Genomic DNA, 27,517 nt, shown 5'->3' with positions numbered 1-27,517 from the left:
AATTTAACGTATTATATGAAATTATATCAATTTATAATTTTTTCAATAAAATCTATTTACAACTATAACATTCATCTTTATCAAATATTAAAATCACCATCTTTTTCATATCCTAGACTAATTACTAGCATTTTGCAAATTATTGAACCTTCACAGTAAACACGGTGCGGACAGAATGTCGACCGTCAAACCATGTAAGAGACCCAAAATTGTAGCCACTAGAAGCCTCCTTGCCAAAGAATGAGACATTGTAGGATAACTTTGTCACACCCTTAAGAAAAACAAGCTTATGAGGGAACACATCGACCACTAACCCCACCGGAGCATAAACCTTAGCAATGTAAGTGGCATTTGAGAGTCCCACGTTGGTCACTGTTCTTTGGATTGTTTTAGCTGCAGTTTGATTCCGACTGAGGTTAGCAATGGAGATGGATGGATAGTTGATATCTGAGATGAGGTCCTTAATGGAGTTACTTGGGCAGCTGAAGTTGGTGTTCGATATCGATCTAATATCTCTCTCTGAATAGCCATAATAACAGAGGAATCTGAGATAGTCTGTTGCCGTGGTTTCAAAGACCAGTCCTGGATGGAGAGCTTTGAGTGGGCTTATTTCTCCAGCCCCCATCTCATGTGGATTTGCAGGATTGCCCGAACCCTTTGTCAAAGGTTTCCCCATGTTGTCGTGAACGGTTGCTGCAAAATAAAGAAAGAGAACAAACTAATTAAGCTACCACTTTTTTTTTTTTTTTCCATCTGCTCATCTAAAATCAAACTGATGAGCGTCGTCTCATAATCATGTTATAAATTAAAGAACATTATATACATGTAGTTGACTTTTGTTTGCTTGTTATTCTCTTGAATCAAGAAGTAATTATAATACCCATGCACAATATTCATGAGGTAGGTCAACATGCAATGGCAGAGGCAGGCCTTGGGCGGCGGATGTATCTTGGAAAATTATTTCCAACCTTAAAAACGTACGTACGTACCTGTTGTCATAAGTGCTGATTTGATCATGGAAGGAGACCATCCAGGGTGCACTGACTTGATCAAAGAAGCCGCGCCTGTTACATGGGGGCAAGACATTGACGTTCCAGATCTTATGGCAAATTGGGATGGCTTCTTACCGACTGGAACGCTGCCAGGCTCATCAGTATGTGGAATCGTGCCAGCTAAAATAGCCACTCCCGGGGCCATTATATCAGGCTGCGCATGCAGTGCATAACTAATGTCAAACTAGGGTTTTAATCTCATCAAACTACGTTTGCCTTGCACCTCATATTGAAGTAATGGCCGTTGGACGTACGCAACCACAGATTAAATACGTTGGATAGAATAAGACTCAGCAGAAAGAAAGAAAATAACCTTAAGAATGTTTTCTGCTAGCCGAGCGGGACCTCTGGATGAGAAGTACGCCACAACTGGTGCAGGTTTATACCTTGGAATTTCAACTGTCGGAAGAATTGTTGCTCTTGGGTCCCTGTCGTAAAAGAACAGGAAAAATGAGCGTGCCTAGCTAGCTGACTTGATTATAAAGAGCTAATTAAAAAGACAATCACATTGCGTCAGATTGAAGAAAGGAAGGGAACGACATGGGAACTTTAGAAAAAAGTACTCACTTGGTGGAATTGATGTAGTGAAGAATCTGCAACCCTTCAACGCTCCCAACTTGTACGAATGGGAAAGTGCCCGAATCAAATGGCACATCTTTCTCAGCCTCACTGATGAAAATCATCCCTATGGCTTCCATATCTTCTACGACTAGTTTCTTGATGATCCTTGACATAGTTGGGTCGTTATCAACACAAACAACTATCTTCCCTGCTGCTTTCTCTGGATCTAATGATCCCGGACGGCAATTGCTGCATTTTAATGTGGAAATTAGGACTTGTTCTTAACAAGAAACGGGAAAAAAGGGAACAATATATTTGGAGGGAAACTTAGTGCGAAGATGTTGATTAATACTAGTGGCGCTGGCTTTTAGTTATTTGATTGAGCGTATGCATTTAGAAAGTACAATGATAGATATTCAAAGAATAATGATCCACAAGTACCTTGCTTCATTTGTGGGGGTAAAGTTAGAAGCAACATCCTTTCCAAAAACAAGAGGATATGTCCTCGTCTTGGTCAGGTTAGACAAGTTAATGGCAGATCCCTGGGAAAACATACTTGGAGAGATAAGTTTAGATATTGGACAGCAATAAATGACCCCCACAACAACACAGAGAGAGAGAGAGAGAAGCAACCAAAAAAAAAAAAAAACCCTACTCGGAAAGTTTTCCCGTTTCCAAGCTGTATGGTGGACCGAAAGTCCCTATCAATACTAGAAGCCGCAACAGTAAAGATCCATGGAGCCGTATTTTTAATGGTGTCAGGAAAAGGACCATCGTTGCCTCCAGAGCAAGCAACCATGACCCCCATATTCTCTGCATGAAATGCTCCAATGGCAATGGGGTCATTTTTGTAGTTTGACAGAAAAAAGTTCACTCCAATGGAAACTGATATTATGTCTACACCATCTTTAAGTGCATCGTCAAAAGCCTTCAATAAGGAGGAACTGGAGCATCCTACTTTTGAGCATGCCTTGTAGCTCGCAATCCTTGCTGATGGCAAGCCACCCCTTGCTGTCCCCCCTGCTAAGCCATAATAACTAGCATTGACGACTGGGAAACCACCTGCTGTAGATGCCGTGTGAGTGCCATGATCTACATAATCCCTAGGCGATCCAGAAGAAGTTTTGCCTGCTGCTGGACTCATCTTGCTACCATGAATGGAGTTCATCTCTGGGGTGGGGTAGTATCTTGCTCCTATCAACTTCCTACATTAATGTACATTAATTTTTGCTAATAAATTACCAATTCTAATTAAATATTGCTTATCCTAAAAGCTTGAACCGATCGACCAAAAAATAATGCATTTTTGCTTCTGACCTTTGCTACATTTCTTTTTCTTAATTTTTTCTTTTTGGGATGTTATCTCTGAATTAATATTTTTTTTTTGGGAAGGTATTTGAAGTGTATTGGATTAATTACCTGTTACAATTGGATAGTTTGAAGTCAGGTCCCTCTATGCAAACTCCTTTCCATCTTGAAGGAATTTCCCCAATTCCCTTGTCATTGAAACTTGGACACTCGGGCCATATACCTTGAAAAAACATAAAACAAAAAGAGATTAATATTCTCAGTTGATTAGTTATGATTGGTCTAGTGGTTAAGTACGTACACGTACAGATCATGGCACTCACACAGCATCTGGCCAGAAAATTAATGTGAATCGTTGGATATATATATATTTATATATATAATCATATCATAGCTTTTTAAATGAAATATATATATACCTGTGTCTATCATCCCGATTATGACATCACTTGACACATGCTTATTATATGTTGCGCTCGCCCTCAATATCCTTCTTTCTGTTTCTAAGAAATCCCAAGAACGTGTGGTGTGTAGTTGAAGGACAGAATCGGGGAAGACGGACACAATATCAGGATGGCCTGCAGCTTTCACAATTTTATCAGTTGTTTGGTATTCAGCTCAGCTTAAAAATTAACAAAATAATAAATGAAATTATGCTCTAATAAGTAAAGTGATAAACAAATTAATAAATACAAGGTTTTTTTTAAAGTGCACGCATGTGTCCTTCACATGCAGACGAGTGCTAATTTTGGTCTGATCTGTTCATGATATAATAAACATGTTGACATCTGACCCTTTGACGTATTACGATTATCTTCTTCTACTACATATATAGAATAAGATACATTGATTAGAAATTACTGTTGACTTGTGTGCTCCTTTACTTAAGTCCCACATGGGTGGGAAGTGAATGAGGAGCACATTTGCAAGCCTATATAAGGAGGCTTGGGTTTCTTAGTTTAAGTGCACCAGTTGAAAGCTTATCTAGTAACTTTTGACTTTAGTTAAATTCCTCTATTAACCTTTTGTAAAAGGGGAAGAGGTGTAAAGTTAAAGATTTACTAGTGGGGTAGCTTTGTGGGTGTGGTGAGGAGAAAAATTGTGTGATTGTAACAATTTTTCACATAGTGAATTTTCTTCTTTGGGTCTGGTGGTTTTTCTCTTGTTTTGGAGTTTCCACGTAAATTTCTTGTGTTGTTATTATTTCTCTATTTTTCTTGTTATTCCCGCAAAGGGTAGATCCTAGGGGGGTGAATTTGGGAGGTCCAAATTCCCAACAATTGGTATCAGAGCCACTAGGTTCTTTTTGTAGGGTGGAGTTTTGATGTGGTAGTGTGGATACGTACAATCTAAGGAGGTTCTGTCTAGGAGATTGAAAATTTTAAGTGTGTCCATTGTGACCCTCCAATCTTTCCTGGGAACTGACTTAGTGAGGTACTATTCATTTTTACAGTAAATTCATCAAAGCAATGTCAGGAAGTAGGCCTTCAAATCTTGTCAAATTTGAGGTGGAGAAATTTGATGGGAGAATCAATTTTGGCTTGTGGCAAGTACGAGTCAAGGATGTCTTGATCCAATCAGGATTACACAAGGCATTAAAGGGCAGACCAACACATGAAGTCAGCACTGGTACTAGTGTGACTGGTGAAAGTAGCAGATATAAAGTGAGCGATGAAGATTGGGAGGATCTGGATTTGAGAACAGCAAGTGCAATACGTCTGTGCCTGGCCAAAAATGTTCTTGCAAATGTGCATGGAATATCTACGGCAAAGGAACTCTGGGAAAAACTTGAAGAGTTGTATCAGACGAAAGGCGTCTCAAATCGTGTGTACCTGAAAGAGCAGTTTCATACACTGCGGATGAATGAAGGTACAACTATTTCAGATCATTTAAGTGTTCTCAATGGCATTGTCGCTGAGCTAGAAGCTATTGGAGTTAAAATTGATGATGAGGATCAAGCCTTGAGACTCATCTGGTCTCTTCCACTTTCCTATGAGCACATGAAACCTATTTTGATACATGGGAAGGAGAAAATAATTTTTTCAGAAGTTACCAGTAAAAGCTTTTCTGAAGAGAGAAGACTAAGTAGTGGAAGTAATGCTCCACTTGAGAACTCAGTAATGGTAGCAGCTAGAAATGGGAAGATGAAGAACTCCATGAAGAAAAAAGTAGTCTGCTGGGAGTGTGGACAATCTGGGCACGTCAAGAAAAATTGTCCAAGAGCTGGAGCAGGTTCGGCAAGTGGCTCCAAGTCAGTAAATGGAGATACTGGAAATGATGCTAATATTGTATCTCTTTCCATGGAAGATTTTGCTCTTTAAAAAGAGACATGTACATCCTCATGGCATGTCGCTAATTCCCAAAGTTGCCATGATAGAGGATGTGTTAATGTTAGCGGGTCCACAAGTTTGCACACAGGCATTGGTTTGGTATTGATGCAGGGTGTGTGGTGGAAATTCATGTCGATGGCTGATGAACTTCTAGGAGAGCCAAACGTGGAAGTTACACCATAATTTTCAGCAAGGTTATTTTCGACATGGGCCGAAGTGAAATGCTTGGAATTAGTTTATTCTGAGTGGGTATGCTTTTATGGTGAAGCATGATAGCGGAAGCTATGAAGATCTTCATTGAGGTGGAGCTTGGCTGTGAGACCAGTCAAAGTCGCAAGGTGGAGATTGTTGACTTGTGTGCTCCTTTACTTAAGTCCCACATGGGTGGGAAGTGAATGAGGAGCACATTTGCAAGCCTATATAAGGAGGCTTGGGTTTCTTAGTTTAAGTGCACTAGTTGAAAGCTTATCTAGTAACTTTTGCCTTTAGTTAAATTCCTCTATTAACCTTTTGTAAAATGGGAAGAGGTGTAGAGTTAAAGATTTACTAGTGGGGTAGCTTTGTGGGTGTGGTGAGGAGAAAAATTGTGTGATTGTAACAATTTTTCACATAGTGAATTTTCTTCTCTGGGTCTGGTGGTTTTTCTCATGTTTTGGAGTTTCCACGTAAATTTATTGTGTTGTTATTATTTCTCTATTTTTCTTGTTATTCCTGCAAATGGTAGATCTAGGGGGGTGAATTTGGGAGGTCCAAATTCCCAACAATTACCACCATAATCTTTTTTTTTTCAAATTATATATCCAACAATGGGAATTAGAAGCGGGAAACTGAGAGAGAGAGAGAGAGAGAGAGAGAGAGAGAGAGAGAGAGAGAGAGAGAGAGAGAGAGAGAGAGATTTACCAGATAAGATAGAAGCTTCATTCTCAGTAAGCATGGCAGAGAACCCTTTAAAAGCATAATCATAATGGTGGGTTAAAGATCTTCTCTCATTCTGATCTTCACTGTCAAAAAAGGGAAGGAAAAAACGAAAGAAAAAAGCCAACGTATCAGTAGAATATATTGACAGAAAAGACGACCACAAAATAATGAGAAAAAAGAAAATACAACATTATTGATGATGATAATGACAACCTCGGAATAATGGAGGACAATAATTGCATGTAAGCTGATTCTGCAACTTGAACTTCTGATCCCTCATTATTTGATGATGAAGTACTTCCCATGTAAACAACGTAAGGCTGCCGAGAAAAACAAAAATTTATAGGTAGAGATCATCCGCATGCAAGTTGGGATAACTCTATCTTTCTGCTTCAGCAGGCATGCATAATCAAATATTATGATCATTCATGGAGTTGAGGTGCGAGACAATAAAATTATATATATATATATATAATACTACTTTTCTTGGCCAACAAAATGGAACATAATAAATTATCACTACATATTTTTCGGAAAAGCTTCATGCATGCAATCCGAAAATGGTGATCATGCACTGATCTGATATAAACACCCAAATCAGAATTATTTACCTTGGGAGTTCGATTAGATGTAGCGATGCGACAGGTTAGCAGAAAAGATATGGAGAAGATCAAATGGAGGAGTTGCAGGAGGGAAGCCATGGAAGATAGGATAAGGGTGCATTTACGAGAGAGAGATCAGAGAGAGAGAGAGAGAGGACAGCTTTCTCATGCAACCACCTATATGTATATCTTCGAATGCCTTTTATTTTCGTTCTGGCCCTACATCTCAGATCAGTAAAAAAGACAATTCATAGACTTGGAATGCAAGTAAACGAGTTTCTGTTTTGCAAAAGAGTACGCGAAGAAGCCTAGCTAGCTTATAACATGCATGTTTCATTCACTTTTGACCTGCATGTACAAAATTTCTTTATCGCCACCACCTTTATTCTCTCTCTGTCTCTCTTTTCAATTAATTACGTGTTTTTTTGTTTAATCTTTTTAATATTCTTCATACTTTATGCTACGTCGAATATAGCCAGCTTGACCAGCTAGATCTTTCAGAACCTCTATATATATATATATATATATATCTTAATCCATATTGCATGCAATTAATTTTTAAAGTGTCGACATGATCTTCTTCGCTAGCTATGAGTTGTAGTACTCAGTGTTGTCGTTATGAATGACCCTGAATTTCTTGATTAATCAACATGATTTTGCTCAATATTATAACCGCTTTTTTCGGCATATTTGTTCCATCTTCCCCCAAAAAAAGAAATTTAAAAAAAAAATACATTTTCCTTCAGCTAATTAATAGTTAACAAATGCCCCCAGAGAATTAGCAGTGACTTCTTCAAAGTTCAAATTATTTATTGTAGCCTCAAAAAATAACCTTATGATTTTGTTCCATGTTCTAAAAATATAATTCTTACAGCTAATATCATAACAAATGACCCTGAATTCCGGCATTATTATATATACTATTTGTACCGAAATGATTATAATTGGAACCCTTCATGATCACCTCACTTCCTTTTTGGTGGTATATTAATACAATCTTATCTTGCTAAAAATTAAACATTATATTTGATATATCAAATATCAAAATATGATTGTTAAGAAAAAATATAAATAATTAAATCTAACTCTTTTCACCGGTTTATTTAAACTCATGTGACGAATAATTTTACATAATATCAAAGCGGGATCTTAAGTTCGAATCCACGCTTTAAACTCATAAGTTGGGTTTTTCATATTATTATATATGTATAGCACTTCAAATCTTTAAAAAAAAAAAGTCACTATATATATACTCCCATTCTTTAAAGTTTCGAGTTTTATTGGAAAAAGATATATACTGAAGCTAAACTAGCACCCACTTACGTAAAACAAGTAGGAAATGAGTAATGTTAGGTATAAATCTTAAATACACAAGTCTTGTATATAAGTTTATATATATATATATATATAATTTGTAAAAAAAAAATAGTTCTCACTAATAAATAATAGTTTTTTTATATATTTTTTTAAAAATAAGATCTATTTTTTTCAAAAGCTTACGTGACTTATACAAATCATTTCTAAGTAGGAAAGATCCCGGAACACCAAATCAAAGAAAAGACAAGTTGTAATTTGTCTGGTCATCAAGGATTCGGACAAGAGGAGCTAATTATAACACGAGCAGGAAACACAAAAGAGGAAATAAAGAGAGGCTACAGTCACAAACTGCTATACTCAGCGCAAGATCGAGGCAACAGAACCGTCCACTTTTGCACTCTAGTCCGCTTCGCACTCTAGGAATCTGCCGGAGATCTTTCCGGGGATGCTTTTAATAAACAGAGCTCATTTAGTCGAATATAGGCTTCTTCTTTTTTTTCACTTTTCCTTTAGAGGGAGACCCGACCTCCAGATCATGATCATGATCCAGTACTGGCAATTTTGAAAGAAATTCAACACTCTCTTCAAAATAAGCGACCACAGAACGAACCAGCATCTCTCAGTGCTCGACTGCAATAAGTATGATGAATTAATATAATCTTACCCCAAAAGCCTCACTGGGAATCAAGATCCATCATACAGCTAGCTAGGAAGATTCCATGAATAGAATCATGAGTTAACATGCGCGCACGTACACACGTACACTGAAATGCAAAGCAGTCTAGACGTAATTTTAATGTTTAATGAAATGCATTAAAAATTCTTCCATGGATCTAGTTTTTTGTTTTCCTTAAATACGATTATTTTTCATCTCTTGATTTATCAGAATTGCATTATCCACCAGAATATTATTTATTAGGGCAAAATAAACACAACTCTCTTAAACTACCACATCATGCGCAAGGATGATACGCACAAATCGAGAAATGGTCCAAATTTTTTTTGATGCCTGGGATGTATTTTATTGCTTATTTGTAACACCTAAGTATCGGTTGTAACCACAGTTTTCCTTTGTTATAAGTAAGAGCTATCAATAAAATTGAGATACCGTTCTCTTTTTAAAATAAAAATGATGTAATGATTTTTTTTTTTGGGTTTGAAAGGGGGTGTTACTTTGGCTTTTATTGCAGCTATCAATTTCATACCTGGAGTGCCATCTCTTCATGCCTTAGTTGGGTGCTTTGTATCTTGGCCATTGTCCTAACCTCTAATGTAAGTGGTCTTCACCTCCTTTTTAGTAGAGTAAAATTACATAAGAAAAAAAAAAGAAAAAGAAAAAGAAATGCCAACTGTATTTAACAAAAAAAAAAAGATTTAATTTTTCACTGATACTAATATATTGAAGATTATAAAATTTTCAATTAAGAAAATTGTTAAAATGAGTTTTATACTTAAATTTTTAAGAAAATTATAAGTACATATGGTAAAAAAAAACTAAACAAAAGTCCGATCAGCTTGTTTGACAAGATAATAATTAAAGAACGGAAATGCGAAATTAGGAGTCAAACTCTTTTTCTATTTGTGAGTAGATGCTCCTGATCTTGTTCCATCAAATTAGTCATTTACATATAAAAAAAATAGTACAATAGAAAGAAATTAAATCAAAATTCACCATGCCTTATGAATAACATTCTTCAGTTTCTAAGCTACATGCTACATTTCATTTTATTTTATTATTACGTATAATTATTTTAAATTTTTACATAAAATATAATAAATAATTTAATTTTTTTACTTTTCAAAATAATAATAATATTAAAATATAATATTTTAATAATATTTTATTTAACTTTCAACATTTATTTTTAATTTATTTCATCTCAACTTACTGTCCAAACCGTACATAAATCTCACCCCGAGTCCAAAACATCTCACAATCATCGTTCTCAAACACTTTCCAAGATGAAGCCAGACAAGTTAAGTGCTGGGAAAAAGCCACTTCAATTCGCTATGCAAATGCATATAAGGACATAGGTAAAACTAAAAGGAGAAGATGGAGAACAAGTACAAACCAGCAGTCACCAAGCATACCCAAAACCGCTCCGAGCTACGAACACATGAGCTCAGATGCGCTGCCCATTCTTTCTAACCGTTCTCGGATAACGTCCACACATAGACTGCATTCTGGGCTCCAAATGCCTATAATGGGCTTGTTTTGGCACTTTCTACATTCTGGGCTCGAAATGTTGGCACTTTCTACTTTCTGATTCGGCACTTTCTACATTCTACAGCCAACCTAGAAGTCGTCTTGATTTGGCACTTCCTACGTTCTGAGCTCGAAATGCCTAGAGTGGAAAGTCATCAGCCTACTGCAACAGAAGATCAAACGTAAAAGAAAAACATAGCCAAACCGAAGAAAAATGTTGGCAGGCTTCAGCAAAGGAGCAACATCTCTCCCTCCCACGATAAAAGAAAAACTCCAATATACCCCAATTTAAAGCAACTGCTACCTCTTGATGAATGCATAATCAAAGTCAGTACACCAAGTAATGAATACCGTAAAACATCTTCCTCAAAAAAAAAAAAGGAATACCGTAAAACATTGTTTGCATTTTGAGATGAAAGAACTAATTCCTTTCCGTATGAATAACAAATATTTCAATAAAAATATCTCTAGTCATTACTATTATTGACGATAGAACTATTCTCCCCCAAATTACCCATCCACGTAGAAAAGAAAGAGAAACTTAGAAACTAGATCAAAGAAAAAGATGCTTAACCTCATGGCATGCTGCACCAAGAAATTAGACACCTCTCTCCAAAGAGACACCCTCATATATGACTGGTATTTTCTCACCTACTACTTCCTCTTTGCCTGTAATAGCATGAGACCTTTCGATTATAGGATGGCCTTCAATGAAGCGATCAGCCATGCCCTGAAGATTTGAATCAGCTTCTATTTTCTCCACATCAGCTCCACACAGTGGATAGTCCTTAAGGCGTGATATACAAGCTCTGATTTCAGTAAAGATTTTAAAAATTGAGATCGGAACCGGAAAAAAAAAAAAAAAAAAAAAAAAAATTAGAATCTTGACACAAGGATCCATCATGGGAAAGAAATGTAAAACAGGAACTCACATTTTGATTTCAGTAAATATTTTAAAAATTGGAACGAGGAAAAAAAATTAAAATTTTGACATGAGGATCCATCAGGGGAAAGAAATGTGAAACAGGAACTTTCATATTTAGCTTACTTGCAATATACAATAAGAGAAAACCTGAGGAGCGGTCCGGCTGCTCCCCCTCATTAAACAGCCCTCCAATGGCTGTACGCCACATAAGCAATTTATAATATTTAGTATGCACTTGTATACACTTGATTAGAGACCCACGTTCTCTTACTCCTTTGTCTTCCATACCATCCTAATCCAAATGAAATCCCACCCCACACTCATCCTCGACGGCGCTTGACCCAGACGGTGGCAAGGACGAAGCTCGACCAAATGGTACTCTCTCTCTCTCTCTCTCTCTCTCTCTCTCTCTCTCTCTCTCTCTCTCTCTCTCTCTCTCTCTCTCTCTCTCTCTCTCTCTCTCTCTAAAATTCCTTTTCTTTTTGGTACTTTCTCGTCCTTATTCTACTTCTTATTTCACGTTGTTTTTGTTTTCTTTCTGCAACCCTCAAACTCCTCCATGTTTCCCTCACCAATTCTATCTTTCTCGCTCTCTCTCTCATTCTTTTATCTTATTCGTTATTATGCAGCTATTGAGCCTTTCACCTCCAAGACCTCCACCCTGTCACCAGCCAACTCGGGCCCTTAGCCTTTCTATCACCTAGCCGTGAACCATTAAACACCAAGGTTCATTGTCCAGCTTTACCACACGGCAGCAACTGTGTTGCATGTTTTTCCCAGCGTCCAAGAGACAACAAGTGAACCCAGACCAGCCACTTTGTCCTTGCTCATTATTGCCTTTTCTCCACCAACCATAGACCCACACCACCCCAACAATTATTCTCTGTTTTTCTACTCCTGAAACAGAGCAACTCTAGAAAAGCTAGTTATCCACATCTCCTCACGACACTGCCAAAGGAAGCAAACGACATCGTCATCACCTCACGCTGCCTACCCTCCCTCTTAGCTCCGCAACCACTGCCCTTAAGCCTCCAGCCCCGCGTTCCTCAACCGTCCAATGCTGTAAAGCTGCCTCACCACCACCGAGAGCCCTGTTTATACCAACTGAAATAGAGCAGCACCTCATGGAACTTCTCGGCAAGCTGTTCAACCATTTGCTGCCAGTTTGCCACAACCCAACTATCAACGTTGCACAACACCAAGGTCACTGGTTTTTAATTGCCGACTGGAATGGTGCGATGGTGGTTTGAAATACGTGTGGGTGAGATGGTGCTCAATTCGTGTGGGTCAGGTGGTCTACACAGCCAAGCTAGACAATGGATGGTCGGCGTCAGGCTGGGATGGCAGCAGTGGAACTGAGCTTTGTCTTGGGCGGCGGCGCAAAGAGACAGGCTTGATTATGGAGAACACGCTTTCTTTGTCTGTTTTGGAAATAAAACCGATAGAAATTAGAATAGGGAAGACGATTTCTGTGATGGAGAAGAGGTGATTCTGTGTGATGAGGTGTAACTGTTTTATTGTGTTTTTACCTACGTGTTGCCTTGTGAGTGGAAGGCTGCTATTTTGGGTATAACAGCCGGACCGCTCCGCAGCGGAACTGATACAATAAAACATAACAGGCATTTGCTACTTTAAAAAAGAAGTGTTTGGCAAACTAAACAGCGAGGGGGCCTAGCTTAAGTGTTTGGAAATCATATTAAAAGGGGCATAACTTCGGAGAAGCAGCGGCAAGGCGGCCGGCATCCTTCTTTGTCTTGCGCGCCGATTGTGAATCATACCCAAAGGGACACTTTGTAGAAGCAGTGGTAGAGTGCACCAGAATCTTGCTTCGTCTTGCTTTTTTTGAGGTGGTGTCGTCGAGACGAACAGCTTTGACAAAAGGGGCAGATTGTCCGAAAGTTGAAAAATAAGGTAGGCCTTGTTTGGCAAGATCATGCAATATATATATAATATATATTAAGTGTTATCGGAGGGATAATTTTTAACCATCAAAAGTATACCTTCTTGTAATACTTAGTGACATACAACTAGAAAACACTCAACTAGAGGTTGATAACTTGAGTTTCCATAACCTTCAGAATTCATTGAAGAGATGATACTAACCTATGAAGCCAAAATCTGAGCTTTCAAATCAGTGAATATCTGCAAAAGTGAATGTAAAGTCAGAACTAAGCACGATCAGAACTTGACTTAAATCCATATGGATCAACATGAACAATCAAATCGAGATGGGGCATGTAAAATTTCAAGTAAACATAGTTATCAGATGTTTGAACCTTTCCAGGTCATGCTGCATAACAGATGCAGCAAGCTGAAGGATTATGGTTACAACTAGGGGTGGGCAGCGGGCCCTGGAACCCGCTGCCCCGCCCCGTTCGCCCAGCCCCCGCCCGTATGGTGGCGTCCCAACCGAGGCGGGGGACGGAAACGGCCTCCCCCCGGTCCGTTTTCCCCCCCCCCCCCACCCCGGTTATTATATATGTATATATTATATAATATATACTATATTATATATATATATATATATATTAATAAGTTTTCTTATATGAAACGACAAAACGACGCCGTTTCATCTAGGGGGTTTATTATTAACCCACTAAATGAAACGGTGCCGTTTCATTTAGTGGGTTAATCCTAAGTGTAAACCCCCTCCCCCCCGGCCCCCCCCTCCCGAGTCCCTTCGCACATCCGAAACCCAATCTTCTCGAAAGCTCTCTCTCCCTCCCGTCCCCCCCGTGTTCCCTCCTCCCTCTCGCAACCAGTCGGTCCGCCGCACGCCGTGTTCCCTCCTCCCTCTCTCTCGCACGACACTGGACGCACACCGCACGGTACACGGTAAGTTAGCTCGTTCTCTCCTCTCTCTCCTTTCTCCGTTGATTTTTATTTTTTTATTTTTTTTGAGTTTTGATCGGAGATTGGAGGAATGATGGGTTGAATCGGAGATGGAGGATGAGATTTGTAAATTGTGTGCTGTGGATTTGTGACTTGTGTGATTGTTTCGGATTTCAATTTTTTTGGATTCATTGGATTGCTTCTTTTTTTTTTTTTTTGTAAATTTCATTGAAACCCTAACCCCTAAATCAATTTAGGAGTTTCATGATTGAAACCCCTAAATCAATTTAGGGGTTAAGGTTTCGGATCGGGACCCTAAATTAAATTGGGGTTCCAATCCGAAACCCTAATTTTTTTTAGGGTTTCATGGATTGAAACCCCTAAATTGATTTAGGGTTTCGGATTGGAACCCCAATTTGGGGTTCCAATCTGAAACCCTAATTTTTTTTTTTTTGGTTTCATTGATTGAAACCCCCAAATCAATTTAGGGGTTTCAATCAATGAAGGGTTTTTTTTTATGTATGCAGTTTTGTATGCAGTTTTGTATGATTGTGTTGGATTGCACTTTGATTTTTTTTTTTTTTTTTTTTTTGTTGGAGAATCAGGAATGTCTTCGAATTTCAGTGATAGCTCGCCTTCCCCAGCCAACACCCCTACCCCAGAACTTAACCCTATTCCTACCCCTATAACGAATACACCTTGCCCTGCCTCGAAGCCCACACAGGGCAAGAAACCTGTATCCATAGTTTGGCAACACTTTACCAAACTAGAGGGTGGTGACCCCAACAACCCACAAGCTAAATGTAATCACTGTGGAAAAATGTATGGATGTCACTATAGGAAACATGGTACATCCCAGCTGAAGGTCCATCTAGAGGAACAATGCAAAAATAGTCCAATTTTAAAATTCTTAGTAGAGAAGGGTCAATCTAGACTAGATTTTAAAATGGCGGATGGGAGTAGTGGGGCCGGGGGGCCAACATTGAAGGGGTATACGAAGTATAACCCCGATGAGTGTAGAAGGAAGTTAGCTCAAATGATTGTCATGGACGAGCTGCCTTTTCAGTTTATGGAGGGTAAAGGGTTTCAAGAATTTGTCCAAGAGTTGGAACCGAAATTTGTACTTCCTTCTCCTCACACTGTGGCAAAGGATATTAAAAAGATGTACATTCGTGATAAAGATGTTTTGAGGGGCCAATTGGCTGGTTTGGTAGTTTGCCTCACTACCGATACTTGGACTTCTATCCAAAATATGAATTACATGTCGTTGACTGTACATTTTGTTGATGCTGATTGGGTTCTGCACAAAAAGATTATTAAATTTTGTTAAATAACTGATCATAAGGGTGAGACGATTGGAAAAGCCTTGGAGGCTGCAATAAAGGAGTGGGGGTTGGAAAAGCTTTTGTCTGTGTCAGTTGATAATGCGTCGTCTAATGATGTCGCATTGGGATATCTAAAGAATTATCTTAAAGATGCAAATAAGACATTCTTGGGTGGTGAATACTTTGATGAGCACGAGGGATCATGAAAGCCTAATGATGATGATTGGGTGGTAGTTTCTACTTTCGTTGATTTTCTTGGATTATTTTATGATGTCACATTGAATATATCTGGTTCTTTGTACCCTACATCTCATGGGTTTTGTCAACAAATATGTAGGGTAAAAGAAGAATTAGAAGATATGCGTAGGGGTTCCAATGAAAGGATGAGGGGGATGGCAGTGACCATGATGCTAAAATATGACAAGTATTGGGGAGATTTGACTAGAATAAATATTTTCTTATATGTGGCTGTTATTCTTGATCCCCGTCTGAAAGTTTCAGGTTTGTTATATGGGTTGAGACTTGTTCATGATCAGGTATGGACTGAACTTATTGGTGAATTGGCCCGAGATACCCTGAAAAAATTGTATGATGAGTTTAATGCAATTAAGGGTGGTACTACATCGAAGACACATACACCGACCCCAACGCCTTCTACAGACACCGTGACCAGGCCTTCTACAAAGATGCGCAGAATGCCCTGAACTAAGACCCTCGCACAGAATCTCACACTAGTCTATCAATCTACAGAGGTCGTTTCTGAGTTAAACAACTATTTGTCAGCGGATATGGTCCAAGATGATGATGATCATTTCGATATATTAGGATGGTGGAAGAATGCCTCAAAGAAATATCCCATCATTTCTGAGATTGCCCGTTGTATTTTGACCATCCCTATTAGCACTGTTGCCTCAGAGTCAGCTTTTAGTACTGGAGGTCGTATATTGGATCCTTTCCGTAATTCATTGTCTCCTACAACTGTAGAGGCATTGATATGCACACAGAGTTGGACGATAGGAAATGATATTCAAGTTCCGGATATTTTAGATTTTAAGGAGACCGATGAGGGTGGTGATCAGTCTGGATTTGGACCACCTGGTAATTATTTTTTATTTTATTATTTTAATTTATTTATATTCATTTACATTTCATCCTTATTAATTTTAATATTAATTTTTGTAGTAACACATGAGACGTCTAGCACCTCTGCAACATAAAAATGTGCTCAAGCCCGGGCCGCCCCAACTGTTACACCCCTTGACTCAAAGACAAGCCACAGCTGACAAGCCTCTTTAGAATATTCAATTTTTAATTATTTGTTCAAATTTTGTATTCAATGATTTGTAATGTTGATACAATGTCCCTTGGACACTTTTATGTTTGTAATTTTGTAATTGTTTATCCTTTTCAATTTTGTAATAGCTTACTTATTATTATTAGTTTATTACGTATTAGACTCTTAGACTAGTAACTTTTATTAGCCATAAAATCAATTACCATTCATAAATTTTTTTTTTTAATCTGGTTTTTAAATTTTTTTTTTCCTTTTTACTTATAATTTTATGGGCGGAAAAATGAAAATGGCCTACAAGCTTTTTTTGAGCCAAAAATACAACATTGTGGGTCATTTTTGACCCATTGCTGAGGTTTTTGGGCCCAAAATGGCCCATAAATTGCTTCTGGGTCATTTTCGGCCCAGAAAATGCTTCTGGGCCTAAGGGGGTGCTGGGGGGCGGATGGATTGCCCCTCCACACCGTACCCCGTCATGCTGGACGAGGTACCCCGCCCCCGCACACCGGGGGCGGGGGACGAGGGGGGTCTACCCCGCACCGTATGGTGCGGGTAGCACCCCTAGTTACAACATTCAATTACTTTTCATCAGAAAACTTTTTTTTTTTTATAAAAAAAAAAAACCTTTTCCATGCCTTTCACGCTAACCAAGGGTTAATTGATAAAAATTTAAAAGCTAGGGTAAATTGCACTTTTCCACAGTAAATTATCATCCATTCATTCTAGAGTTTAGGGCATAAAAGTGTAATTTATCATAAGAGCTATCTTTTCTACAAAAAGTTCTAAATTATAGCTTAGAAACTTAAAAAATATATACAATTACAAAACTTTATGGATTTGATAGTAAATGACATCTGATTGATGTGAACATAAAAGGATGCAATAAGTTTATGAAGTAGTCCAATCATGATCATCACAAAGAGTTAGGGTGTCCTTGGGTGTTGATATGAGAAAGAATAGTGTTTTGTGAGTCCCATTAAAATGCATTTGAATGATGAAATAGGTTGAGGTGTTTGAATGTATGAAATATGTTAAGATATTGGTCACTTTTTATGGAAAGTTGAAAAAGTAGTGAATCTCATCAATGATTGATTTGAAATAGATTGAGATGAGTTTGATACCTAAACTATAACATCCCAATGAAAGACCCAAACCACTTAGTCTATATGGCAAAATAACTAGTCAATGATACAATTAGAGCCCCATTAGAAACTTATAAAGAGCAAGAACTTCTCATTCCCAAGTAATGTGGGATTTCATACACCACCTGCCCTTATCCTTATCATATAGAGTATCACAGTCTACCCCATTAAATTCTCGACGTCCTCGTGAGGCCTGTCCATTGTAGGTGACACGGCTCAATTCCCATATTTCTAGTTTGAACCTAACGCTGATACCATTTGTAACACCCCAATGGAAAGCCTAAACCGCATGCAATAAAGTGAAGAAACCTCAAAACAACCACTAAACCAATGTATCCCACATGCAGTAAGGTGAAGATGATGGTCAATAGAACCACAATTTATTTTACTTCTTAATTCACCCTAATGTCCAAAATCTTACATTAGGCATACCTGATAATTCACCCTGAAACGTCCAAGAAGACGACGATACTTATGGTAGTTGTCATGATCAAAGAGACCTGATACCACATCCAACTCTGTCGATAAAAGTTTCAAGAATACTAGAGAGAATCGCGAAAGCCTGGCATGAAAATTTTCTTTTTTTAATAAATAAAATAAAATTTTATTGAAAAGAAAAAAATAGAGTAACCTAAGTATACAGGAGGTATACAATGAGAACACCTATTTACAAGGACTAGAAATAAATACAAGGAAATCATGAAAAATAGCCCCATTGAAATTAATGGCAGAGTCCCATAAATATAAAATGCTAAAGAGAATCGTTTGAGCTCATCCAAGAAACGTTCGATCTTTGAAGCACTGACCATTTCTCTCCATCCAAAGGGCACCACATGAGACAGGAAATGACAAATTTCAATTTTAAACGAACCAAGGACACTGCTTTTAATGGAAAACCAATGGCTTACAAGGACTAGGTGGATTTTTTAAGTAATGCGATACAAAGACTACGTGGATTTGTTGTAAGTTATGCAATACAAGGACTAGGTGGATTTAAAACCTTCTAAACTTGAAGTCATATCTATTATGTTAAATAAGGAAATGCAAAGGGAAGAATAGAAAAGGAAAGAGCTAAAAGGAATATCCCCAGGTTGTGTTAATAAGTCTTCAAAATTACAAGTACTAATGTATATTCTATCAAATTAGAAAATTCAAAGGGAAGAAAGGAAAAGGAAAAAGGAGATTACTCATTACTTATGGGTAGTAACACAGATATTAGGCATGTGCAAGCACACACATCCCGAAATAGAAGAGCAAACAAAGAAAGAGAGTATAAATCATTCAATAGTCCTCATAATCAATATGGAAAACGCGTAGCATGAAACCAAAAGAAAAAGAATGCGACAAGCGAAACACCTCTCTCCAAAGAGACATCTTCATATATGACTGGCGTTTTCTCACCTACTACTTCCTCTTTGTCTGTATAATTAGCATGAGACCTTTTGATTATAGGATGACCTTCAATGAAGCGATCAACCATGCCCTGAAGATTTGAATCAGCTTCTATCTTCTCAACATTAGCTCCAGACAGTGAACAGTACTTAAAGCGTGATATAGATGCTCTGATTTCAGTAAAGACTTTAAAAATTGAGATCGGAACGAGAAAAAAAAAATAGAATTTTGACATAAGGATCCATCAGGGGGAAGAAATGTAGAAACAGGAACTCACGCTTAGATTTCGGTAAAGATTTTAAAAATTGGAACGAGGTAAAAAATTAGAATTTTGACACGAGGATCCCTCAGGGGAAAGAATTGTGAAACAGGAACTTCCATATTTAGCTTACTTGCAATATACAAGAAAACATGACAGGCATTTGCTACTTTCAAAAAGAAGCGTTTGGCAAACTAAACAGCGGGAGGGCCTAGCTTAAATGTTTGGAAATCATATTAAAAGGGGCATAACTTCTGAGAAGCAGTGGCAAGGCGGCCGGCATCCTTCTTTGTCTTGCTCGCCGATTGTGAATCATACCCAAAGGGACACTTTGTAGAAGCAGTGGTAGAGTCACCAGAATCTTGCTTCGTCTTGCTTTTTTGAGGGAGTAATGCTACATACAGTCATTTTTGCGTACTTTTTGCGCACTCCACTGATATGATTGGCTGGATTAATTTTTTTTTAATACACAACCAATCATATCATTGGAGTGCACAAAAGAATCTGCAAAAATGACTGCACATAAAATTTTCCTTTTTGAGATGGTGTCGTCGAGACGAACAACTTTGAGAAAAGGGGCAAATTGTCTGAAAGTTGAAAAATAGGAGTAGCTTTGTACCTTGTGTGGATAGTGATATCGACTAATCTCATTAATCTAATTATTATAAATTTTATATAATTTAATAAAAAAATTAATTTTTTAAATTAAAATAAGATCTTACTAGTATTTTATTCAAATTTAATTATTATTTTTTTCAGAAATTTTTGCATTTGAATTCCGTGTCTCACGCTGACTTTATTTTATTCGCGACCATATGTACTGAGCCTAACATAAATAAAATCAGAAAAGAAAAGTGAGAACTTCTTTTATTCTTAAATAATCATTTAAGCTGTATACAATAATCGATAATACAAACAATAACAGATACAACAAGAAGGACGATGACCCAATACATACTCCAAAGATTCCGACAGCATAAATTATTACTAGGGACCTCATCCAATCCGAACGTGTAACAAAGTAGATCTTGGCCAGAAAAAGAAAACCCGGAACTATTACTAGGGACGATGTAGCGCAAGTCTTTCTGGAATTATTAGCTAGGCAAAACATCTCTGCCCCCCCTCCCCGCCTGCATGCCCATGTATCCGCACGAAGAACATGGAAATTTTACGCACTACCCAGCAAGCTGCCTGGGTAATCAAAGAGAGGCGTGCAACTATAGTAAGCAGAAAAGCCGAGATGGGAAGAAATATCCACGACGGTAAGGGTGGCAGAAAGACCATAACCAGTGAGATAGATGCTAGTGCTCCCCAGAAGTTAATGAAACGGTCAAATAGTAATTGGAAGTGTCTTGATTCCTGATTATTAGTCCAAAGAATCTTCTCCTTGGCTGCAAACGACAAGTAGTAGATGAACATGGCAGTCAAGGATACCCACAAGTTCTTAGAATGAGCGGCAAATACAGCCTTTACTTGGAGAAAACCAATCGTTGTCGACATCAAACATGCGAAAAGGAGATGCCCCGTTTCCGAAAAGTTAATGCACCCACCGTTCTCACTGCCACAAATTACCAAAAACATAATTATGATACCGTGATACCGTTGAGCTGAATATATATACATATATATATATATATATATATATTATATCAGAGCGCGTGCAAAACACTTCCTTAGTTGAGTTAAATAGATTTTTTTTAAAATAATATGACATTTTTTTAAAAAAAAATTGATTAATAAATAATTTAATACATAAAGATTAAAAAACAAACTTTATCAAATATTTTTGAATAATGATAAGTCAGTAAGTATAATAATTATATATTTAGATACATTAGAAAATAAAATAAAAATATTAGTTTAAAATTAAAGTTAAGATATATTAGAATAATATAGACAAATAAAAATAGTTTTATTGTCACTACAATAAATACTATTATCACAGTTATAGAACACATAAGATTTGAGATTTTTTTGAGATACTGGATGATAAATCAAAATCATGTATTTTGATATAATTTTTTTTTAATATCGACATATTTAAACAATCTGAGTATTTTTCTTTGTAGAAGTTTTTTTTTTTTTCGTTTTGTACTTGTTGTTTTTTATTGTTCTTTTTTCTATTTGAATATTTATACTCAGATTAAAATCTGAATATTTTAAAAAAACTTTTGAAAGGAATAGGTAGAGAGCCAAACATAGGAGAGTAAGAGAGAGGTTTGAGATTAAAGGATTAAAGGAGAAAGATGTAAAAAAATATAATTATATTCCTAAAACACTAAAATAACATATTTAACGCAAAAATAAAACAATTTATTTTAATATTAGTTACAAATATCGGCTTTTATTTTTTGTAGTAAATGGTACTTCAAACAATGATGAAAGGAGGAAAGCCCCAAAGAGATCGATCCTAGGTTTCAGAGAGAGACAGAGAGTTGAGAATCGATGATGAGATCGACAACCTCGGACGACGGCTAGGACACCAGCATTGGCGGACATGATACTCACTTTTCTTTCCCTTCGCCAATTTTGCTGCGCCTACTCCAAATCTGACGTTTCCCATGGAACCAACCTGATCTCTGAAGCCCTCCAAGCTGATCTCTCGCCTCAATTTTCTTTCTCCAGCGGTTTGTTTAGGTAGAAAACCCTTTAATCATATATGACTGACTGAATCTGAATGAAAAAGAAGAAAGATAGGGTGAAGACCAGTTCGAGCTCTTTACTATTTATAGTTTATAAGTTGGAAAATGATTTTGTTCAATATCGATTCTACCCCCCGAGCGCGATTTCCGAAGTGGGGGCAAGTGGATTCTTAGTGGCTGGACGGCTTGCCATTGCCACCTCGACTCGAAGTTGGGAAATACGGTCAAATACCCCAAAGAGATCGTCCGGAAACAACACGGAAGATTCATATTTCATTGGAGGTCACACATCATATGGGAGGTCTGCACGTCACCCACCCCAAGTCCAAGGCACTAGAGGACCGCCCGACCTAATCTGGCTCTCTGGGAGTTCGCGTCCCAAAACTTTTTAAAAAATTAAAATATTTATTATATCATAATTCTATAGAAAATGATCCGAAAGATTTATAATTTGTGAATGCTACCCAAGATTTTTTAATATTTTAATAAACTTAAGTGTCTCTCTCTATTTTTTTTTTTTAAGATTTTGTATAATTTTTACATATTATCTATTTTTAAGAATGTAGTTTCATTAAAATTAAGTTTAAGAAAAATAATAAATTTATTAATATAAATTTTAAATTTTTTTGTTATATAATATTAGATTTTTACTATGGAATTCAAAATAAAAATATAAAAGAAAATAATTAAAATTTGATTTATATGGAAAATAGTTAGAATGTTATATTCTCTAGATTTTATTAAAAAATATTAAAAAGTTCAATTATAATATTATATATTTAATATAACATAAAAATATTTAAATTTTATATCAAATTTGACAAGTGAACTAGAATAAACTAGCCAATAGAGAGATAGCGTTGTCCGTTATGTAACTAGCCTAAAGAGAGAGAGCGTAGTCCGTGAAGTAGAAGTACTAAACAAATTAGGAAGCAGGCAACGCCGCAGCAACCTCAGAGGCTGCATATTTTTTTCCGGTATCATCGGGACATCGCACACCCTTTCTGAATTTCTCTCGCGGTAAATGATAAGTTAACTACTTTGTATTATTTTTAAGTTTTTATTTTTACTTAATAGTTAAGAAAATAATTATTAATAAAGTTCTATGTTTTTAAATTTTGTTAATAATTAAGGATATAAAAAAAATAGTTAAAATAATAATAAAAATTTCAAATACATTAAAATAATAAATAAATGATAAGAGAGCAGTAACTTATCATTACTCTTCTTTTACTCTCACTTGACATATATAATTCTAAGGGATGTAATTATCCATCGGTGTATCCCTTGGAATGACACTCTCCATGGTGATAGTTCCATAAGAGGTGATGTTTAAAAAAGTATCAAGAGATACAACCTTTTAAGTTATGTAACTAATAAAGTGTTAAAAAATACAACATTTTGATTTAATCAAAAGGTTGCTCAATGGTTGTGCTATTTGCCAGTTGGTGCATAATGGCCTATAAATAAGAATTATTGGTACACAATTTAACTCACATAATTCATTTTGTCCATCACCAACTTATGGGACAAATGTCCTTACAGAAGTGTCCCAATTTTGATAATTTTACATTCAATTTTATCCATTTTATTTCTCTATTTTTCTACAGTGGTATCAAGGGCCAAGTCATGTCACAAAAAGAATTTTTTTTTTTTTTTCGCATTGAGAAGACGATTAATAGACAAATGCTCGGCTTAACAACCACACTTGCATATTATAATCATCTTGGAAGGCTTGAGAATCGAGAAACTTTATCAAATCATGGTAGGAGGATTGGAGCCGTTGACCGAGCCAAACCTGAATCTCAAGTCTTCAAGTCGAGTCATGAGCCGTGAGTTAAGCCAATCTTTGAGCCCTCTTGAAGTCGATATCTTAGCTGAGTTGAGACTAGAGTCGTTGACCGAGTCGAGATTGGAGCCATTGACCCAGTCGAGACTGGAGCAGTTGATTGAGCTGCTGACATTATATGAAAAAAATAATTAAGATTTGATTTATATGAAAAATAGTTAGAAGGTTTTATTCTCTAAACTTTATTAAGCATAAAAAAAAATTATTTAAAATCTCAATTATAAACATTATATATTGAATAATATAACATAAAAATATCTAGATTTTCCATCAAATTTGATAAATCATCTAGAATAAACTAGCCTACAGAGAGATAGCGTTGTCCGTAAGAAAAATTTGGGGGCATGGCTGCATTTAATAAGAATAAAATGAAATAAAAAATAAAAAATAATATTTTAATATATAAAATGTGTGATGTGGGATGATGTGTAGCATTCATCTTTCTGAAATCCTCTCTCTTCGAAATCCTCTCTCATTCTTAGTACGTTCTGTGGTAATCAAAGGGATTTATTTTCCACGTAACAAGAATTTGGGGGCAGGCTGCATTAATTTATTTTCCACCATCCACTCTCTTCGTCCGAAAGCCTCTCTCATTGAAGTCTTTCTTATCACTTTGTGCTGGTAGCTAGTCAAAGAGATCCTAGATCGAGTGGTCCTCATTTGCGGCTCAAGTGAAATCTGAAAAGGTATGTGATTTTTTATTATATATATCCTCAAGAAACAACAGTGCAAATTGGTTTCAAGTGAGAAGGCTATCCAATAGTATTGAACAAGAACATTTAAAAATTATGTTACTATTCAAAGCTTGCGTTAATGGGAAAAAAAATTGGTGTTTTGCAAATTGTGAAGAGAGATCTGAAACCTGTAGGGAAATGTACTTGATCAACAATGACTCAATGCATTGGTTCAATGTTTAAACAAGACCACACGCGTTATCTTAATTACAACAATATTGTCTTAATTAAAGAAGTTTTTATTTGTATGAAGTGCATTTTTCTTTTTTGCTAGCATACATATTAATTATTTCCATTGAAAATCGATGTTCATTTATAGGTCATGATTATATATGTTATACTTTCAAAGTCCTTATATTTTAAGTTTTCTCATTTCTCTAACCACCTCTAGTTTTTTTCATGCAATTCTTGTGTTGGTTTTGCATGCAATTCTTGTGTTGGTTTTGTTTTGGATTAAATCTATCATGTTATCTTTGGTTGGGACATGCTTTTTACTAGTTAAGGAAGTAAATTTTAGTGAGTTTGTAATTTTTTTTTTTTTTAAAAAAAAACACATTTTAAAATGTTTAGAAATGTGTAAAAGAAAAAAATAATAATAAAAGCTGTATGATCGGTCCGAACCGTCGGTTCTGGTAGCACCATTCTTTTAACTACAAATAGTTATGTTGCAACCTCTTTCGTTGCTCTATTACAAATCAATTAATTCAGCCTCTTGCTAGATCAAAATTTGATCACTCCGATCTCTTTCATGAACACTCACTTAATTTCTATTTATGAAGATCAGTTTTTAGATGACATTTGTTATCTATCACTCTCTCACTTTAGCCGCTTAAGCTCATTTCAAAGACAACTTTTATAATTTGTTGGATAAAATTTTAAAAACACAACTTATCCTCTCTTTTAGATTTCTAATGACAGTCCGAAAAATAATTTTCACAATGAGACTTTTAGCAATTTCTTTGTTCACAATTTAAACTTTATATCAAATGATCTTTAGAAACTCATCTTTCATCATAGTATGTAAATTAGTTTATACAAGTTTGAGGTACAATTTCTATGTAAGTTAAACAAGCGAAGAAAATGATTTCAATAAAGTAAATTTTCTTTTTGCTTCTATTATCAACAGTACAAAGAATACAACAGACTAGTATACAGAAACATTAAAAACTTGAAGAATTAATGATGTACATCTTTCTTTGTCCTAAAAAAGAATTGATTTTCTGCTGCGACCATCATCAGCCAACCCAACACCAAACGTAACCCGCCAACCCCTAGCGTCTATACCGACCTTTGAGAAATCCTCCACTTAATGCGACAACATCCATGCTGATCAGATTATAATCTCCCCTATTCAAGGACGTCTATTTAAACTATACAGTAACACCACAAAGATTCATATCAAACTTTTCCCACTCCACAATCCGATGAACATCATAGAATCTGCTTCTTTTTCGTTTAGATTAAGAGAAACCCATGTGAAACAACACCCTTGTCTAATGAGCAGATATGCCATGTTTACAGAAGAGACTAGTGGGGTTCTTCGGACAAACATCTTCTGCATACATAATTCGATTTCCAAACAAGTATCCGCTTCACAGAGATTTGAGTTATTTTATCCGAAACTCATGCCTGAATATGGTAAGATTCTGGGTGAATTTATCCCTATTTTTGGAATCCAAGCTCCGAGTAACATCTGCCATTAACTTGTCAAAACACAAGGAAAGCCGCTGATGTTGATCTGCTGGCTGCAAGATCATGCAAAAAAATATATATATATATTAAGTGTTAACGGAGGGATAATTTTTAACCATCAGAAGTATACTTCTTGTAATACCTAGTGATATGCAACTAGAAAACACTCAACTAGAGGTTGATAACCTTCAGAAGACATTGAAGAGATGATACTAACCTGTGAAGCCAAAATCTGAGCTTTCAAATCAGTGAATATCTGCAAAAGTGAATGTTAAGTCAGAAATAAACACAATCAAAACTTTTGAATTAAATCCATATGGATTAACACAAACAATCTAATCGAAATGGGGCATGTAAAATTTCCAGTAAACATAGTTATCAGATGTTTAAACCTTTCCAGGTCATGCTGCATAGCAGATTCAACAAGAAGGTTTATAGTTACAACATTCAATTCCTTGTCATCAGAAAACTTCATTTTTTATAGGAAAGAACTTTTTCCACACCTTTCATGCTCACCAGGGGTTAATGATAAAAATTTAAAAGCTATGGTAAATTGCACTTTTCCACAGTAAATTATCATCCATTCATTCTAGAGTTTACTGTAGAAAAGAGCAATTTATCGTAAGAGCTATCTCATCTACAAAAAGTTCTAAATTATAGCTTCAGAGAATTAAAAAAGATATACAAATGCATAACTTTATGGATTAGATAGTAAATGACATCTGATTGATGTTTAACGGAAGTTTATGAAGTTAGTCCAATCACGAGTATCACAGAGAGTTAATCTCTGGAAAGTTGTCAATGGTATAACCATGGCAGAGTCACACCAGTTTGACTTAAACCTCATGCTAGTTCAGGTATTAAGCTCTAAATTATGAAGCATCACCTGCTCACTGATAAGTATTAAGCTCAACATCGGTCTGCTAAGACTCCACTGGTTGCCACAATCCTCGAATAAAACTATCTCAAAGAGCGTCTTCAGTATCTTTATATTTATAGGAAAAAACAAAAAACAGAAAGTTGTTAAAAACAATCTAAAAGAGCCCAAATGAGCATACAGAGACGTAAATAAAAACACCGATATAGACAAAGATATATATACACATACACAACACAGGCATGCATATACAAATACATCAT

The 27,517-nt window shown here is 36.4% G+C and overlaps 2 protein-coding genes and 1 long non-coding RNA gene across 7 annotated transcripts in view; all 3 read right to left on the bottom strand.

Annotated features, from left to right (window-relative positions):
• Positions 1 to 55: 55 nt before the first annotated feature.
• LOC122291424 (CO(2)-response secreted protease-like) lies at positions 56 to 6,953 on the bottom strand. 2 transcript variants are annotated; one of them, XM_043099132.1, is made up of 11 exons: positions 6,781 to 6,953; positions 6,383 to 6,489; positions 6,152 to 6,252; positions 3,341 to 3,505; positions 3,033 to 3,144; positions 2,269 to 2,818; positions 2,055 to 2,155; positions 1,620 to 1,862; positions 1,366 to 1,480; positions 990 to 1,206; positions 56 to 693 (listed from the first exon to the last, which is right to left on the bottom strand). In XM_043099132.1, the coding sequence occupies exons 1-11, from the start codon at positions 6,868 to 6,870 to the stop codon at positions 140 to 142; spliced, it is 2,355 nt and encodes a 784-aa protein (XP_042955066.1). In that variant the 5' UTR covers positions 6,871 to 6,953; the 3' UTR covers positions 56 to 139. The 2 variants fall into 2 exon arrangements, with proteins under 2 accessions (XP_042955066.1, XP_042955067.1); XM_043099133.1 differs by having other exon boundaries at positions 3,341 to 3,499; positions 6,781 to 6,952.
• Positions 6,954 to 10,872: 3,919 nt separating this feature from the next.
• Positions 10,873 to 19,840, bottom strand: LOC122291436. Of its 2 annotated transcripts, none has more exons than XR_006236623.1 (3): positions 19,211 to 19,840; positions 13,323 to 13,361; positions 10,873 to 11,103 (listed from the first exon to the last, which is right to left on the bottom strand). It is a non-coding gene; the product is annotated as an uncharacterized LOC122291436 (long non-coding RNA). The 2 variants fall into 2 exon arrangements; XR_006236622.1 differs by lacking the exon at positions 10,873 to 11,103 and adding an exon at positions 12,826 to 13,136.
• Positions 19,841 to 25,769: 5,929 nt separating this feature from the next.
• The window catches only part of LOC122291555 (exportin-7), a 29,303-nt gene continuing 27,555 nt past the window's right edge, over positions 25,770 to 27,517 (bottom strand). For all 3 annotated transcript variants that reach the window (XM_043099332.1, XM_043099334.1, XM_043099333.1), the window contains exons 27-29: positions 27,264 to 27,362; positions 26,595 to 26,633; positions 25,770 to 26,430 (exon numbers count right to left, since the gene is read on the bottom strand). In XM_043099332.1, coding sequence (XP_042955266.1) covers positions 26,293 to 26,430; positions 26,595 to 26,633; positions 27,264 to 27,362 — 276 coding nt within the window. In that variant the 3' untranslated portion in view covers positions 25,770 to 26,292. The remainder of the gene's footprint in view (positions 26,431 to 26,594; positions 26,634 to 27,263; positions 27,363 to 27,517) is intronic.

Source organism: Carya illinoinensis, chromosome 13 (genome assembly GCF_018687715.1).
Source record: "Carya illinoinensis cultivar Pawnee chromosome 13, C.illinoinensisPawnee_v1, whole genome shotgun sequence".
In the NCBI taxonomy this organism is placed as follows: Eukaryota; Viridiplantae; Streptophyta; class Magnoliopsida; order Fagales; family Juglandaceae; genus Carya; species Carya illinoinensis.
The sequence above is the reverse complement of the archived record's forward strand: the minus strand, read 5'-3'. Positions and strand labels throughout refer to the sequence as shown.

What these genes read in the sequence shown, in the direction of transcription:
- LOC122291424 (XM_043099132.1), bottom strand. Translation starts at nt 6,870, where the DNA reads ATGGCTTCCCTCCTGCAACTCCTCCATTTGATCTTCTCCATATCTTTT. An exon ending in AAACTATCCAATTGTAACAG is followed by an intron (nt 2,819 to 3,032) that starts GTAATTAATCCA and finishes ACATTAATGTAG; the next exon opens with GAAGTTGATAGGAGCAAGAT. An exon ending in ACCCCCACAAATGAAGCAAG is followed by an intron (nt 1,863 to 2,054) that starts GTACTTGTGGAT and finishes ATTAAAATGCAG; the next exon opens with CAATTGCCGTCCGGGATCAT.